The 18,461-nt window shown below is 40.4% G+C and overlaps 1 protein-coding gene across 1 annotated transcript in view; it reads left to right on the top strand.

Moving 5' to 3' along the window:
• The first annotated feature begins 524 nt into the window (after positions 1 to 524).
• The window catches only part of SEMA3C (semaphorin 3C), a 114,242-nt gene continuing 96,305 nt past the window's right edge, over positions 525 to 18,461 (top strand). Inside the window, exons 1-3 of the mRNA XM_064702955.1 lie at positions 525 to 643; positions 835 to 917; positions 4,022 to 4,162. Coding sequence (XP_064559025.1) covers positions 4,060 to 4,162 — 103 coding nt within the window. The 5' untranslated portion in view covers positions 525 to 643; positions 835 to 917; positions 4,022 to 4,059. The remainder of the gene's footprint in view (positions 644 to 834; positions 918 to 4,021; positions 4,163 to 18,461) is intronic.

Here is an 18,461-nt window from a genome sequence, read left to right as displayed (position 1 = left end):
CGTTCCCTCTGCACAGTGACCCCTGCCGGCCTCCGGCCTCTCCCGCATCCCCACGGCCGCGCCGGGGCCCGGCTCCGCTCCCGGCCCGGGGCCGCTCTGCCCGGGTCCCGCCGCTTCTCCCGGCCCTGCCCCGGCCCCAGCAGCGCTCCGGCAGCCTCGGCACGGCCCGCCCGGCGGGGCAGAAACTTTCCGGGCGAGTTTCGCTCCCGCTGCGGGCGCGATGGGCCGGGGGCTGCGGCGGCCGAGCCCCGCGGCGCCGAGCGCGGGCGCTGCGCCCCTTACGCCGCCGTGCGCGCCCCTTGCGCCCCTCAGCCCGCTATGCGCGTCCCTCTGCTCTCTCTGCGCGCCTCTTGCGCCTCTCTGCGCTCCCTGTGCACCCCTTGCCTCCCTCAGCCTGCCCTCCTCTCCCCGCACGCTGCCCGCGGCGCTGCCTGGGGCGGGCGGACGGGCCGGGCGGCAGCCGGCGGCGCGCAGGGCGGGGTGTGGCCTCGCCATTATTTATGAGCTCCAGCCCCTATTTGCTCAGCTAATGATGCACCGGCGGCCGCCGAGCCTCGCCTCGCCGGAGCGGCGGCCAGGGCAGGGCAGCGCCTGTAACTGGAAACCAGCGCCGGCACCGCGCGGCCGCTCCATTCACTCCTAGGTGCGTGCTTGCGCGCGGGGAGAAGCGCTCCCTGAGCCTCAGGAGTCACTGCCAGGATTATTGCACAGAGGAGCCGGGAGTATCTTTACAGCCACCACGAGGAGAGACTTTTCTTCTTTTTCCTTTTTTTTTTATTTTCTTTTTTTTATTTTATTTTTATTTTATTTATTTTACTCTCTGCCGTGAACCAGGTTTGGAATTAAAATGTTCTGGTAGCAGGAGTGGAGTCTATAAACTGATAGAAATCAGTAATACTGCTGCTTCCAATAGCCGGGTAAGCATAACTTAAAGTTCTCTTTCTTTTCTGTAATAGATGTGAAATGTCTCTGATGGTTGGAATTTGCTGCTGTTCACAGATAGTTAAACCAATGCTTTCCAGATTGGCATAGTCCGTGTTTGGCAGGGTTTTTTAGTCTTTTTTTTCTCCTTCATTTCTTTTCTTTGCTCTGCCAAATGATTTTCCTTACAGGATTTAGGGGTAGGACCCAGGCTGTAGCAGATGACACCTGCACAGCGCTTCCTAGCAAAGCGATACTTTCCAGAAGCCGTGCCGCATGCTGCCAGCGACCTCCGTGGCAGCGAAACTTCACTACTTCACTTTCGTAGCGGTTTCTCTGTTTGTGTACAGTTAACGCTAGAATGTAAGAACAGAAATGCAATTAGACGCTGCTTTTTGTCTGTCCTGTTGGATTCTAAAGTACTTGCAAGGCTTTAGGTCTGTGTGTTGTCAGCAGAGATCATGTGCACTGGACGTGCTGAATATAGTATCATGACTTACTGAGATAAATTCAGAGCTGGGATATAAGCCCATAGCAAGAGTCAAACCTGCAATGAGCTGTCAGTTACCAGCTCTGTAAATCTCTGAAATTAAACCTATTTCCATTAGGTAACTCACATGTCAGGCACCCTGAGGTACCTTTTTGTCACTATATGCATTTAATATTTATGTGTCTAACAGCTGGGTAGGAACCATGCTGCTCAGCACTTGAATCTTATATTTGCCTGTCACTTCTGTGTTAACGGTGAAGATCTGCAATTTGAGCAATGAGATGTAGCAATGTTTCACTCCTCTAACTGATTACACTAGAATTGGCAGGAGGCACGAGAGTGGGAGGGAAAGAGAGCTGAAAGGTTTTTTTTCTATTATTGTTTCCTACAGTATAATTTAAAGGAAGAAGGAAAGCCGCACTTCACTTGTTCCTCTTTGACTTTTTATCTATATTGCAAAGAAAGCATGGTGTTACTACTGTAAAATACTTATCCCATTGCGTCTGTTAAATCACATGTTCTGTATGATTGGCTATTTATTTTGGCCTGACAATGAAATTTTATTGGAATTTAATGCCATTTCTCTCTTAGAAGAGGAGTAAGTTAAAGGATATCCCATGGGCAAGTCACAAGGTTTTAAATTTAAAGCCCACAAAGCAACATTAGTACTAGAGTTCGTGCAGCTTGTTTAAAAATTATTCTTGGCAAAAACTCTGCAACTATCATTTTATTAGTTAACAGACCCTTAGAGATAATTTGGAACTAGGCCAGAATGGATATGTTTTTCCTACAGACCCGATCTGTAGCTGGCAAATTTCTGACAAGGTTGTTTTTGTCAATTAGCAGAGTTGCAGAATTGCTTGATCTCCGTGCATTTCCCAGTACTCAGAGCAGATAATGAGGGAGAGTTCAGAGTGTGGGCTGCAGAGCTCTGCGCTGTCATGCACGCTCTCCTTCCCACCCCCAGCCTGGTGTGAAGTCCTCATGCACAGAGAAGCCTTTCCAAGCGATTTACAGTGAGTGGATGGGGAATGACAGGGGTGGTAACGAGATACGGGGCTTTTACCGCTAAATCAGTGGTGTGGATCCAGCCCCAGCCAGTGCTGACCTAAACTCATCCCTGCCTGACAGCTCATTCCTGCCGTGCTGGGTGCTTACAGCCGGTCCCTTAAGGACAGGTGTGAGCCTCGGAGGGACAGGATGAACGAGGCTGTAGAAAAATTGGCTGTAGAAATACTGGCTTCCACTGGAGGGACTGTAGTGCTGGAGCAGAGCTGAGGTGAAGATTGCCAAGCTGACTGCACAGGTAACAAGTCTTAATAAAAATAAATGTACAGCCTTTAAGGATATCTTCTAGCTGTAGGGGTTGTGACTTTCAAAGTGCTTCCTGTTGCCATAAAATCAAGTATATCACCTGAATGATAAACTAATAAGTGGTGTCTAGTAGAAGGGCTATTTACATCAAAAAGAAATATATATATATATATATATATATATATATATATAAAAGCACTGAAATAAAATGGGCCTAAAATGACAGTGTTATGTATTCTCACTTTTGCAGCTGAGCTGACAAAGTTGTTACAATAGGCAAAATGAAGTTTGCACTTCACAGTTTTTGGAGAGATGCAGCTTAGTAGCAGATGTGATACAGATATGCACTGTTCAGCTTCTAATGGTGGCTGGGCTTTTTTGGATCTGCTCCAAGGTCCATTAGAAAAGACACTTTCCTCCAGTGATTTCAGTAATCTCAAGTCCTTCTTGAACTAAGAAAGGGTACAGAGTTCTGGAGGGTTTTCTGATTCTCTGAGATGCTCAGGCTTCTCAGCAGCTAACTCCTATAAGTGAAGGTTCAGCAAATGTGCAGGAGAAGTAGCAGATATATCAAGTGTGGTATCATTGTCCAACTCCGGGATTCTTAGTGCCCTGTAAGAGTCAGTGAGAGCAGGTGTGTATCCTGAAAGGAGCTAGCCCAAAAAGCAAACGTTGACTAACAGTTTCAAGCGTGTTGAAATACTTTTGGTTTCACAGTTTTGAAATTAATGACGTACACAGCCAGAATTTCTTTAAAGAAAAACTTTGAGGTGATTAGAGAGCTCAGCTTGCTAAAACTTAAATCTTATTTCCAAGCACCTTTAAGATGTTTAAAGAAAAGAAAGAAAAACCAAACAACCAATAACCCAAACCTCCCCCCCCGCTCAACATGAGAGAGAGATGTTCTAAAAATATCAGCCAGATTTTTATTCGTGAAACTTTATCGCTTGTCCTTGCTTTGCTCTGCCTTGACATTTAGCATAATTATATTTCCAGCAGGTGGAATTGTCTTCATCTCAAATAAAATGAGTCTAGTGCTGTAGTCTGCCCTAGCCAAAAATTGGGCTCTCTTGGTTCCTACTAACAGGCAGAGTGTTCCTCTTGTGCCAGCACAGGAAACTGCTGGGGAAAACCACTTTCAGATGCACAAAGGAAAAACAGGAGTGCTGTACCTCCTTCACATCAGTAATTATGGCTTCAGCTGGAAGAGGCCTCCAACACAATCTTTCCATACTTCTGTTTTTGCTCCACAAGAGTGTATGAGAAGAGTAATGTGATATTATATCTCTCTTTCAGGTTTCATTTCTTGGATATTAAGTTGCAAATCTGAAGAGATGGCGTTTCTTGCAGTGAACGTGTTGATTGGGATATTTATTTACTTTAGCAGTGTAAAAGGATCTTCCCAGCCTCAAGCAAGGGTGTTCCTAACATTCAATGGTAAGAAAGAAGATAAACATTCTTAAACAAATATTATGATTGAACATTTTCTTCTTCTCCTCAAATTCAATAACTGAGTAGAAACTGGCATTTTGATCTGTGTCCACAATTACAGTCTTTGGTTTGTTGCTGAGGCACCTGTCAGCCTAAATTTGATTCTCTTACCAGAGTCTACCTATTGCTGTAGATGCATATTTAATATATAATTAATAATTAGTGGACTTTTTATTTTGGATTATTACTACTTACTAAAAATTAAAGGCTTGTTTCTTATCTGTAATTTTGCTTGGAAAAAATATAACACATTACATGTGGTGGAGATTATTAATGATTTGAGTTGCTTTCCTCTTCAGTCAACTGAAACACTTTATATTCTGAAAGTGGGGCTGCCTGAAGTTTTACCAGAATAGTTAGCCAGGCACAGAGTCCTTTGGAAAAATTCCATTCCTTGTGCACTTTTTGCTCTGTGTAGGATGTACATACCCTGTAGCAGTCACTGATGCCTTCATACTGTAACCCAGCAATGAAAATTATCATTTTCAAAAGAAAGTTTCTTTTACTTCTGAAGTGCTGAGCAGTATCTCATTGCTGCAATTATACCAGTATTGCTTTTAATAGTAAAGTAACTTATTCTTCTATTCTTAAATGCTGATTTTACAGAATGTGTGTGTTCTTCAGCTTACAGTGCCTGTTAAATCTGAGCTGAAACTTTCTGTCACTAATTATAGAGGCATTGAGTTTCTCCAGCCCTCTGCCTTTTCTGTGATTGTCTTTGAGGCATGAGGGCTTGCTACTTCCTGCACCAATACTGCTTGCATTAGGATGGCTTCTGTGGTTCATTAGTGCAGGGATGCCCTGCCACTGCCGTGGGAATACTCTGTGTGCTCTGGACATCTCTAAGAATTGCTTTAAAAATAGTCAGAGCTAGTCAGTATCTCAAACTTCTACTTGATACTGTGATCAGTAACTATGAAAACATGAGTCTGAGAGACATCCAAGTTAGACCTGCAAATACCAACCAGACTTTGAATAATTAAGTTATAGAACAAGGGGCCCTAAACTGATCAATGCAGTACTTAATAGGTGTAAAATACCATGGCTCCAGGAAAAGCTATAGTAGGAATTGAGTTCCAAGAGGGAATTCAAATGAAGAAGTAGGGATAGGAGTTTATTTTCCTTGTATATAGTCTGCACTGGTTTTGGTGGAGATGGAGCTGTTTTGGCACAACTCAACACAGAGGCAGGTTTGGCTGTGGTTGTGTGTTACATTGTAGGTTTGCCACAGTTATGCACAACAGGCTGATTTAGATTGCCACATCATCTCCTTGGTGGCCTTGACAGTAATCTGAGCTTCCCTTGATCTCTGGTATGACCATGAAGTAGGAAGTGTTCATGTCTTGCGGCATTCAACCTTGTGAATGGCAAGGAATAAAAATGAGAGGCAAATGGTTTTAAGAGAAACTCAGGAGCTTTTGTCTCATCACAGGTGCCCTGCAAGGCTGAAACAGTGAAGCATCCATAGGGCAAAAGACCCCAAACCTAAGAATTAAAAAAAAAAACCAAAAAAAAAAACGGAATTAAAGCCTTAGTTTCTGTGTTGCTGGGAGGAGGTTGTCCCTTCTCCATTCAGAAGGGGCTATGATAGCTTCATGCTGCAGTGACCCCTTTGTCTGGTCAGGTCCTTGGGCCCCAAGGGCTCTGTCCCCTGTGCCAGCCCTGGGGACACAGCCTTGCCTCACCAGTTCCTGCTGGAACCCTCCTTGGCTGTCTTGGTTAGAGAGCCTTGCAGTGCTATCTGATTTTCTTAAAACTGACTTTTTACTCTCCGTCATACTTAACAGCCAACCTTTGAAGAAGAAATTACATTTTGAGGTCCTAAATTTTTATTGGGTCTTTTGAAGTCATAAAAGTAAAAAAATGAACTATGTGTTTTTACAATATGAGAAGTATGTCTGAAATAAAAAGCTAAGCTTTTTGTGTAATATATAAACAGAAGTTTTATTTTTAAACCTGATTTCCAGATGGTAAGAAACAACTTTCATTATGCGAAAAGAGTTTGCAGGTTGTTGTGTATACCAAGGTAATGGTCCCACCTGTAATATGAATTTCTGTTCTATAAATCTTTGTTTGTGTACATGAGTAGAGATGTAATAGAAAAAGGTGAAACTTTGTATTGTTCTCTAGCTATTGTTCTCTAGTGTCATAACACATTTTTTCTTCATAAGCTGCTTCATAACTTCTTGTTTTTAAATCATGTCGAAATACCAAGTTATTTGGCAGTCTCCTTGCCCTGAGAAGCTGTCAGTTTTATGGAGAATTGTCACTCTTTTAAAGTGCATCATTTGAAAATAAAACCATAATTAGGACTCCTTATGTTTTAAATGACATTAGACAATGAAGACAAGTCATTCAAGCTTAGGATACTTATGTGATATTTTTCAGGTTCTGAATTGGGTTTGGCTCTGTGTCTACAATTACATTGCATAAGTTTTGGGGGTAGAGTGTATACAGGAGGAGAAAATGAGTGATGCTTTTCAAAGCTAACCTGCTCCTTCACGATCAAGTCAATTGAGCTTATTCACATTGCAGCATTTCTCATGGGAAAATCCAGCAAGTATCTTGACCTATTCTGTTTTTCATCAGGAAAGATAAAAATGCGAATCATTTGAATCATGGGCTGCTTTTCTCTTTGCCATCTACTTCATTAAGAATCAAATGTAATTAAAAAGTGCGCCTGGGTAATACCTCAAGAGCCTGATAATAGGGATTTTGCAATTAACTTCAATGGATGAAGGACTGCAACCCTAACTTCTGTTTCTGAAATCAAAAGCCTGGCCCCTTGTCTAATTAAAATGTAGTTCATGCCTTAGCTGAGGCTGTTAACTGTGGGTATGACGTGAGTGTGGAACTCGCTGCTGTCTGCACCCCGAATGCCTTGGAAATTGCTGTGCTGCACAGAACCCTGAGGCCTGATTCCTGTTGCACCTTGTATAGCCATTTACTCAGCTGGAAGGAGAGGTCAGGCTGGAGCTGAGCTGCTGCTTTGCTCAGGTAATACAGGGAACTGGGCTTAAGGAGAACCAGGCAAAGGGGCTCTGGGTGTGCCTGGGGTGATTTTGTGTGACCTGATTGTCCTGTTCAAGGGGGATGGCTCAAACCACTGGTACCTGTACAAGGTCTGCACTTAAAGAGCTGCTGCAGCTGAAGGAAAAAAGATGGCCCAAGGCTTTTCCTATTCTGAAATTGCAAAGATGTGAAGCCTGTGGTGCAGCAGGTGCAGCAGTGTTGGGAATCATCTGCTGTGTTCCTGTTGAGCCTGCAGGAGTGAGGGAACCTGGCACGGGGAAAGCAAAGGACTCAACATGTCTCCCTGCACCATTAGTACACTATTCCCCCTCCTCCTGCCTCTTCTGGCTCCTTGTCCCTGGAGTAGATATTTTTTAATCTACTTAAATCACCTATCATGATTTAAAGCACCATAGTTTATTTTCTCTTCATAGCAAAAGACTTACCTTATCTGTTTATCAACAATCAAGTGTGGTGCCTGCTGTTTCTCAAGCTCCATGCATTCCTTCTTGTCACTGCATGTTCCTGAACAGATAATTGGGAGCTGTATCCTTCAGTCTTCACAGGGAAAAAGCCTTTCTGAAATCACTGGGAGTATTACCAGAAAAAGGAAGGAGGTACTAGACTCCAGGTTAGTGTCAGACTTTGTTTCATTCCAACTCCAAGAGAGCTGGAATGAAACAAACCTTTTGGGTTTTGTTGCAGGCCTAAAATGCTGAGACATACCATTTTAACAACAAATTCTGAATTGATTGAAGCAGATAGAGTATTTTTTAAAATATTAAAGCAAATAGTGTATTTTTTAAAATACACTCAAACAAAGCGTCTTTGGGATTTAAATTTATACAGTGATACACAACAAAGTGATAATTTCACAATTTACTGGGAATGTGTAATGCATTCCTGCCTTAAATGTCTGGTCTAGCAGATATTTCCCATGCAGATTCTTCTATTGTCTGCAGTGAAAATTCCATATGAGAAGTGGATCAAGGCTAATTTGCACACAGTTTTGTTCTTCTCTTTGTTATAAAATTACTAGAACACATAAAGGAATTTTAAGAAAGTATCAGTCAGATTCATTAATGACAATTAAAGTGCATAAAATGTCACCAGAGCAACAGCAGCACTTATTCAACTGTCAACATATTTTAAAAGATTTAATGCAACCCCTGTGGTTACCCTCAAGGAAAAATAAAGGAACTGAGAACCATTTTCCTTGCGCTCTTGAGCAACAGCAGTACAACTTGTTTTTAAACAATCCCTCATTGTAATGTTAATGTTACCACAGTTAATAAAAAGTTCATTTATTATTTGAGGGACTTTGTGCTGATGACAGTCTAGTAGGCAAAGGTTTACACTCATATAGTTGATTGGATCTTTTTTGGTGTCCATGGAATGAAAGCTATTTACAAAATGAAGTAGAAGTAAACCATTAAAAGAGAGAAAAAAAAAGAGATCTATGGTTTAATTTTGTTTACATGCAGGACTTACCTTGAATGTTCATATAGTTGCTATAGTTGCTTGATTTTCAGCAAATTGTGGGTAATATTTTCTCAAAGTTAACTGATTTGAGGGTTTCACAGCTTCATGGATCTTAAATAATGTTAATTTATAAAGTGCTGAGCACCAACAGTGTGAAAATTTTCCCAATTTAATTGTGTCTCACTGGAGATCTAAAACACTTTATTTGAATACATCCAACTAAAAATAAAGTACTATTTTATCTTTGGTAGAGAAGATTGGTTTTTACAGTTATAGAATCACAGAATGCTAAGTGGTTGGAATGGATCTTAATGGATCTGGTTCCAACATCCCCTGACATGGGCAGGGATTCCTCCCATTAGACCAGGTTGCTTAAGGCTTTATCCAAGCTGCGCTTGAACACTGCCAGGGTTGGTATATCCACACTCTCCCTGGCAACCTGTTTCAGTGTCTAACCACTCAAGAGTACAAAAATTCTTCCTCTTATCTAACCTAAATTCGTCCCCCTTTCAAGTTATGCCCATTTCTTCGTGTCCCATCACTCCTGCCAAAGAGCCTTTCTCTGGCTTCTCTGTAGCCCCTTGAGATACTGGAAGGTCTCTGGTTGCTGGGAGGTCTCCAAACCTCCTCTTCTCCAGGCAGAGCAGCCCCAACTTTCTCAGCCTGTCCTTGTATGGGAGGTGCTCCAGTCCCCTTATCAACTTTGTGACTTCCTCTGGATTTGCTCCAACAGTTTCAAGTTCTTATTTTGGGGACACCAGAGCTGTGGTCAGTATTCCAGATGGGGTCTCGAATTGACAGCTTTGGTTGTTACAAGTTATAGTCTTTGGCGGTAATTTTTACACTTCTGCCTTCTCTGTATTTTTTTCTGTCCCTTTTTTTGTGTGTGTTTCTTTATTCTCTATTATATAAACAGAGGCTTATTGCTATAAATCTTGCATTGAAATTCAATTGCTTGAATAGGCTATGAGTTAAATGTACAAAAAAAATCAAACATATTAAAGGAAGCATTATTTAAAAACCTCTGTAATCTTTCTACAATTCCATGGTTAAAGGTCCTATATGCCAAATGATATTGAATCTGCTTATTTTCATGTTCAGTGCCAATGTCTTAGAATTGGCTTCATTGTCATTATTGTTGACATGAGTTTACAGGAGAGGATAATTTATTTTTTCTGTATTTAGTTAAATTGTGCCATGTGATTTGACTTCAGTTATGAAAATGGTCTTGCAATAAAGCTGAAGTCACAGGTGGTGTTTGGTCCAGTTCTGTGTTTGTGCTCTAAAATTACTGTAAGAGGAACCCTCATGGGAAAGCACAAAGAAGTACATCTTCAAGGTGGTTAATTATCAGGCAACAGAGGTATCTGATGATTAACCAAAGGTCGTTAATTACTAGGCAACAAATTACCAGCCTACAAATTTGATCCTGCTCTTGGATGAAGAGCTCATCTGAATTTGACAAAATTTGTGAAGACTTGTTTTTTTTCTTGCACACTAATAAGTAGAACTGTTTTCTAAGAGATTACTTACTTCCTTTAATCCTTTCATGTTCCTGAACTCAGTCAATTTGACCTGTATCTGAACCAGCTGTGGTTTTGTTTGTTTTTTTAAATTTTGGTATGGAAAAATCAAACTTTATCTTAGAACATTTTGACAGATTCTTCACATCTTGGCGCTCTCTGCTTGTCATAGAAGAAAGCAGCTTATCTTGGCCAATTCCATTCCTCTGTCATTACAGTTCTTTCTTGCATTGCCTGTCCAAGGCAAATGCTGAAGTCCCTACGTAGGCAGTTGTATTGCCATTATTCTACAACACATCTTCTTTTTATGCTTAAAAAAATGTGATGAGAGAGAAATGGCAGAGACATTTCCAATACCCAATTTTTTTCAGTGTTTGGGTACCAGTAACAAGAGCTCCTCTGTGAGCTCACAGAGCTCCTGCTGGATGAGCTCACAGTGCACTTTGAAATGTGGAGCTGCACAAGCCTTTGTGTGTATCAGATGTAATTAGTGACGTGACTCACAATAATTACTCATTTTATTGAAGTGCGTTGACTGAGGTCCTGCCATGAATAAATACATAGACCAAGAACTTGTGCTGTTGCTTGAACTGGCTGTTCCCTCAACATGTGTGTTTTGTTTTTTTTGGTGCTGACTTTCTGAGTTCTCAGTAACACTCCTTAATAAAAGGACTAGGCAGTTTCTCAGGGGAAGGTCTTTCTCCTAGGGACACGATTTACTGATTCACAGTGCAGCTCCTCAGCTCATCTTACCTCATCTTACACTCAGGCATCCCTGGCTCAGCAGACACCAGGCTAAAAGAAGGCTGTATGTTTTTGCCTGTTCAGTTGATTACAGAGGTGGAGTCTCAGGGGTACAACTGAGGAAAACGTGCTCCATTACCTGAGTAATCAGGGTGATGTTGTATCTCTCTTACTGGGAATCAAGATAAACGTGTATTTCCAGGAATGAAGAGAATGATTGTGGTTAACAGAGGATTTATGTTATTCAGTGCAAACTTGGTGCAACTGCATTTGCATTGTTACTTCATCTGCCACTGACACAGCTTCTTCCAGGAAGCAGAAATCCTGGTAGTGATTTACTGGAGCTAGGATTCAGGTGTAACAATGGAAGGAAGATAGGGAGTGATTGCTCTGCCTCTCCCATGAAACCCCTCTGGAGCTAGGACCATCATCTCTTTAGAGAGTTTAGGTCTTTGTCTTATCTTTGTGAATGTAAGGCAAACTATTCCTCCTTGAGGAGAAGTTTCTGGATTCTTTTGGTTGTAAGGTTGGTGGAGGTTTTATTTCCTGCTCCTTTATACAGTATTTGAGATATTTCCACCTACTACTCTAACCCAACAAGTAAGTTATACAAAAGTGAGTGCAACAAAGGTTCCTCAATTACCACAACTAATACCCCAGATTATATAATTTTTTTTTTGGTTGGAAACACAGTACACATAGTTTTAACTTACACTCTTACAAGGCTTTTATTCCAAGGCAGCATTTTAAAGACGTGTCTTGCTGCCATCTTACCTACAAGAAATGAGGCCGTGGTATTTCATCATTATCATAAAAGAAAAAAATCTGTAATTTTCCATCATATCACCTTGATAGAAAAAAGTCTCTGGAAAGCATTTCACCAGTGAAAAACTCCAGTGAGTGCTGTCAGGGAGTTGCAAGAAATACAGGATTTATTGGGAGCTCTGTGTGTTGTTGGGAGAAGTGGATCTCAGATCTGGTGTGTGAAGACCCTCAAATCACCATGAGCTTAGAGACTCTGTGAGCAGCTTTCAGGGCTGAGCTCTTAATTTGTGATTTAGCCACCATTTCCCAAAGCTATATGTAATTTTTAATGACATTGATAATATTGAGAAAGGAAGAATGGTTTTGGTTTTGTTTGGGTTTTTAAAATTTTTATTTGGAGGCTGTAAGTAAACACTTCATATGAAATACATCCTATTTTTTGTGAGAATGTTTTATTTCCAGTAAAAATTTCAAATGCAAATATGATTTTGTGAGATGCAATTTTTAGTGATACAATGGAATGAATACCCAGACTTCTGAACTGTTCTGCCTAATCTTGCACACTGCTCTGGAATAAATTATTACCTCACCAAAATTATCTTGTAGAATGTGGATGAGGAGACATCACAATCAGCTGGGACTGCCAAGTTTCTTCATGGAAAAAATATGTGTATTGGCAATTGCTTGTATTTTTTTTTTAAAAAGAACACGAATCCAAATTCTTTTAATTACAGGCACTGCTTTCAGCCATTAAGAAGGCCAGAATGGCATTCCAAAATTAAAAAAAAAAAAAGGTTTTAAGAATTACTCGGCAAATGTGTGATGTATGAAAATTCACTTTCAAGTATTGTCTCAACTGTTGTCTCCTTTTAGAATTGCCTTTGCAATTTCACAGTTCTGATATTGCTTTGAAATGGAACTGAAAAACACAAGGTCTAGCAAATCCCTCCCTGACAGTAATAGGCTTTCTCAGTTACATGTTCTCCTTATCATTTGTTGTTGTTTCTGTTGCTTAACAATTCTTTTCTGTTGTTTAATACCATTTCTCTTTGCCATTCTTAAAGAAAATATATTTATTTTCAAAAGCTTTGAGTTGTGCAGAGTAAATCAATTTACTTCAGCTCAGAATCAATTAAATTGGACAAACATTTGTCTTCTTTTAACATGTGTGTAAATCAGGCTTGATCTCTCAGTCTCCCAGCTCAAAGGAGCTGCAGAGTTAGATTTACAAGCATAAGAGAAATATGCAAGGCAAGTGTCTGTTCCCTTATTTAGCTCAATTGGCTGAAAATGATGAGTTTTGTTTTCTTTCCTTCTCATGATGCAAAGTTTTGAACAAAAGTACCATGGTAGATATGCACACTACAATTGATAGTGCAACAGGAAAGAGAGAGGGGAAGACAGTAACAGTAGATGTAATAATTAATATTGAAATAATGAAATACTTTCATTATTTTTAATGAAAAAAGGCATATTTATTTAGAACAGTGTTATAGATACATCAGTTTGAAGCCTTAATTTGTTGATCCCAAGCATTTTACTTGGCTTGAGCCTAACCCTGATACAGAAACTCCTTGAGACCAACTACTGCTCTCAGGAGAGTGGATTTTCCTTCTCCTCTGAGATATCCTCTGAGCCACAGCCAACCAGGGAATGAAACACTCTTTTCCTTGGATCCAGCACTGTCACACACCTCTTTGGCCTTTCTGGTGCATTACTATGGCACAGGGTACACATCATGAGCTGTACTTTCTGTGGCCCTTAGGAGCTCCTCCTTGTCTGGAGCAACCAGCCTGCATGCCTCTCATTGCAGCTGTCTGAGACAGTCTCTGTGTGAGTATGTTGAGTGCTCTTACAAGGCAAATATCAAATTAGAACACAAAAATGGGAGCACTTGAATTTTCAGAATGGCACTTTCTGGGGTTTTTTAATATCAGCCAATTAAGATGTTATTTTCAAGGAGAGGCTTGGCATTTTTTCAAAAATTTACTTCTCGAGGCCTGAAAAGGCTTTAGTTGGCATAGAGAAGTGATCCCAGGCTTAGAGTTTGTGATGGCTTCAGCCTGAACACAGCTGGAATTTTTTAAGCTGATTTGACTAAAAACCCACTTCCTGCCACTGTTGAAAATAATGCACCATATATTTTTTATTTTTTTTTACCTAAAGCAGACAAACCTACAGGAAAGACAAAAGAGTTTAAAGGCCCCATAAGGTGTTTTATTGTGGTTTGCATTAAGGAACTAAAACAGTACATACACAACTTTTAAATATGAAAATGAATATGCCTGTAAAGCCATTACCTCTTCTTTAATAACTTACTATCTTTGTAGCTGTGGTAGCTTTAAAATGAGAAGACTGTCAGCCATTCATTTCTCCAGCAGTAACACTGTTTTACTTATGGATACTTGCAAATTTTGGGCTCTTTAGACAAAATTTTGAAAAGTGAAGTAGGTAAAGAATCATTTGTCAATATTTTTATTCCATTTCTTTTCAAGCTCCCTCTCTACTATTTCCTGATCTCAGGTAAATATGTTCTTAATTTCACAGTAATAGCTGAAAGGCTAAGCTGCATAAAATTGCAAAAATAATTTCAAGCTTTCAGGTGCAGTCAGGTATACCACAGTGCATGAACAGTGCCCAGAAAGTGGAGCTAGGAGAAGACTTAGGAACTTGGCTGGCATAGTTTGGCCCACCAGCCAGATACAAAACACCACAGACTTTTTATCTGGTCACACTCTTTCCTTTGAGACATGGGAGAATCTGCTTGCACAATGTGTGCTTCTATAGCTGATGAATTAATTTTCGCCAGCGCCCAGAGGGTGAGCAGTGGGTTCATGAAGCACCAGCATGGTCTTACTTACTGAAGTGAAAGAACATGAGTCTTGCTGCATTTTTGGGTATATATGCCCCTGGACTAGTTAGAGCAGGCTCTGGGGAAGAAGGGAAGCACAGGAATTCAGCATCTCCCCAGCAGCTGGGGAGAGCAGAGCGACCACCCTGATGCAGGGGCTCTGAGGAGGGTTTTATAGAGCAAGGCTGTGCCAGCTGAATCAATACAGGGGCAGGGTTCATACCTACTGGGGTAATTTACAGAGATTTGTTGGGTGGGGGAGAGAGCCTCACAGAATTAATTATGAAAACCCAACCAGCCAATCTCTCTTGAGTTGGATTTTTTTTCAGATACAGGAATCTGCCTGAAATAATGACTTAATTTCCATTTTCTATTAAAAAAATAAAAAGGTAGATTTTATCCCAGATTCTGAGTGTCATTGGCAATTAAATTTTCTTCATAAAAACATTCCAGTTATATGCAGCACTGCAGTCCAGTGATGACACCCCTTATTACTATTACTATTACTATTACTATTACTATTACTATTACTATTACTATTACTATTACTATTACTATTACTATTATATTTGTGCTTATATCCAGTGCATTTTATGGGTACTGGGATTTTGGTATTGGTATTAGTATTGGTACTAGAGTCAAGCACTGAATGCTGGTTATAAAGCAGCCTGTCCTTCTCCTTGTATGCTCACTTCCTCTCTTGTTCTTAAAGAGGTGGAAGAATCCTGCCTGGATTTGTCCAAGAGGCAAGCAGCTAAGTTTATTCTGTTCACTATGTGTGGTGACTGTGACAGACCTTTGCTTTGAGGTTATTTTCTTTTGCACAAGGGGACAGTGGCATGGGAAGGGGTTTATGGCTTGCTTATGGCTATTGAAAGCTTCCCTGGCCAGCTGGAGATCACTTTCACGTTGGGTTGGATGTGAGAGAAAACATGCAACGTCTAAGATCAACTAAACTTGAGATTGTGTGTAACATCAATAAACCACAGCACTCTGAATAAACAAGGCGGCCACTCACTGTTTACTGTTCCCTTTGCTTATTTTTCCAGCACTGTGTCTGTGACAGTCCCAACCTGTTTGCTGAGCAGCTTAAAGTGGGTTTTGCTCAAAATAGGTCTAATTCTTAGCTGATAGGTTTAAGTTCTGTGTGGAAATGTAGGAGACTGTGGGACAATTTTTCACTAAAAGGCCCTTTAAAGAAAGCAAATATTTATCAGTGGAGAGTGATGGGGCGATATAGGAAGCACCAGGAGGTGAAAGGGGCTTGTAGAGGTTACTCACAGGCACAAAATACTGCACCCCAGCTCATGTAGTATGAGAACATTAATGTCTGCTCCAGAGGTAGTTTCCAGTTCCTTTGTGAGTGACTTCAAATCTGATATCAGATCTTGTGTTGAAGAAAGCGCACGTATGTTCTCTTAAGGTTCATTTAGGAGGCAAAATATTACTTTTCACATAAGAATGGAACATAGTTCTGGACTGTTGTGTCATTTATGTGTTAAAGTTTGCTGAAGTCATGCCAATTTATTTGTTTTGATTAGTGGAGATGAAAGATTGGGGAAAGAGGTTATTCAGTTTTGGACCCTCCCACCATGAAAGATTCTGGTGCAATAGGGGCCACAAGGCTGCTGTGGGTGCTGGAGCACGTGGTGAGCAGAGATTCTTACGGTGCCTGTCTGATGGGGAGAGTCAGACTCTTCTCAGCAGTACACAGTGACATCTGTTTAGATGATAGGTCTTTTTTTCCTTTTTTTCTTTGTTTTTCCCTTCTTTTTTGTTTGTTTTGTTTTATATTGTTTTTACTATAAGCATACTGAGACATTGACACAGGTTATACAAGCAGGCAACAGACCGGGCACTGCTCCAGGTATTTGAAGCTCACTTAGGTGAGGTGCTGTGCAAACCCACTTCATCTCAGTAGGCATTCCTGTTTTGAGTAGGATTTTGGCTGACACAACCTTCAGATGTCTTTTCCAACCTGCATGTTTTGTGCTTCTGTGATTTTATCAGAGATCAGCAGGTGTGAAGGTTAAGGCGTTGGTATCTATTTTGGCAGAGTTTCCAGTACAGCTTATCTATTCAAGTAGTTCTGAAGAAGAAAGTTAGCTTCTCTCAAAAAGGTCAGAAATTTGACCCAACTGACCTGGCATCCTGTGTGCCTTTGTCCACAATGAAAGCCATGAACACTCAGCATCAGGAATTTTTATTTAGGATTTTTTTCTCTGCAAATTATTGTGCCTGAAGTGCGTGTTTTCAAGACTGAAACAATTTGCATGTTGTGTAAATTGTTTTCTTTCAGTAAAAATAGAATATATTTCCCTGGTGTGGAGGGGAAAATCATGGGTCCGTCTGATTTGGTTGAATAGTAAAATATAACAGTTCCTCTTCTAAGGAATGGCAAAAATCCTAGATATGCAGCATTACATGGAATTATATGAGGACAATGTCATATGATTCTATGTGTATTTTCTGTACATAATCTCCTTTTTTCTCTTGTTTAAGAAAAAGAGATTGCCTTCTTTTTAAACTGAGTTCTTTCATAATACAGTGATTAAATCAGTACATTATGGTGGAGCATGAAGTATGTAGCTAAATTTACAGGTTTAAATAAATTCTATAATACATATTTAATTCTATTGAACTGCTTTCTTACCAAATCTGAATAAAGGTTAAATTATATAAGTAACATTTCCAACCATATTTCATGGTGTAATTTTGGTCTCAGAACAGATACTAGATCTTGTTCTGGTTCTAGTTTGTTCTCCAAGTTTGTGTCTTTATGTGTAATGTTACATAGAACAGATAAAGCAGATTCCTACAGTACACACTGTGTTTGGTGAAGTATACATGTCTACTTCTGGGCAAATTTTATATTATCTGATGTATTATATGTGTATAGCAAAAACTGTTTGCTGAAATATGATAAAATTGCAAGTCCAGTTAAAAAATTCTGAATTACCTGACCACATCCTATTCTGAATGCTTAGCATCCTAAATTTGTCCAAGCTATTGTATTTTCTTTCATTTAAGTGGCTGAATTTGCATGCTCAAACTCTGCTCTTTAGTGATGTGTGCACATACATATACAACCAGCATAAAAAATAATTAGTAACATGATACATACTTCTGAGCTTAAGCTTTTTCTGTCTGCAGTTTGTACTGTAATATTTTGACTATTTGACAAATTCATTAGAATTGTATTGATTATTAGTCTGTGCAGACTTAGGGAAGATTTCTTTAGCCTTTTTGCAAGCCTGTACTGGTCTCTGACTGGCATTACTTATCAAAGTCCCTCTGTTGTTGCTGTCTGCTGTACAATCATGGAATCCTGTGGCTTGGAAGGGACCTCCAGCCAACATCATGCTCAGAGCAGGTCTCATTAGATCTTGTTGCTTTGAGACAAGTCCACTTAAGTTATTAAAAATCACAGTGGTGGAAATCCCACTCTTTAACATGGATGTTCCAGTAGCATTCCAGCAGATTATTTTGCACATAAGTAAGAAGAGTAATTCCCCAGCCCTGAAGGTGTTCCAGGCCAGATTGGATGAGACTTGGAACAGCCTGGTCTAGTGGAAGGTGTCCCTGCCTATGGCAAGGGAGTTGAAATTAGATGATCTTTAAGATCTGTTCCAACCCAAACCAGTCCATGATTGATTCTAGGATTTCCTTTCTTCATTTTCTTCTTGAAACTGAAGAAACTGAGTTATTTCATCTCTCCGGGGAAGCCATGTGGTCCAGAAAGTTGTATCTTCTCTTTGGCTTATTTTTAGTCTTGGAAAGTTACCCTGTCATTCCAGTGATGAGTTGCTCACTTCAGTATCTGCTCCCCATCCCTTCACCCCTCTCCAAGTTCATCTCTGCATATAAA

This window comes from Zonotrichia leucophrys, chromosome 1A, assembly GCF_028769735.1.
Source record: "Zonotrichia leucophrys gambelii isolate GWCS_2022_RI chromosome 1A, RI_Zleu_2.0, whole genome shotgun sequence".
NCBI classification, from domain to species: domain Eukaryota; kingdom Metazoa; phylum Chordata; class Aves; order Passeriformes; family Passerellidae; genus Zonotrichia; species Zonotrichia leucophrys.
The sequence above is the reverse complement of the archived record's forward strand: the minus strand, read 5'-3'. Positions and strand labels throughout refer to the sequence as shown.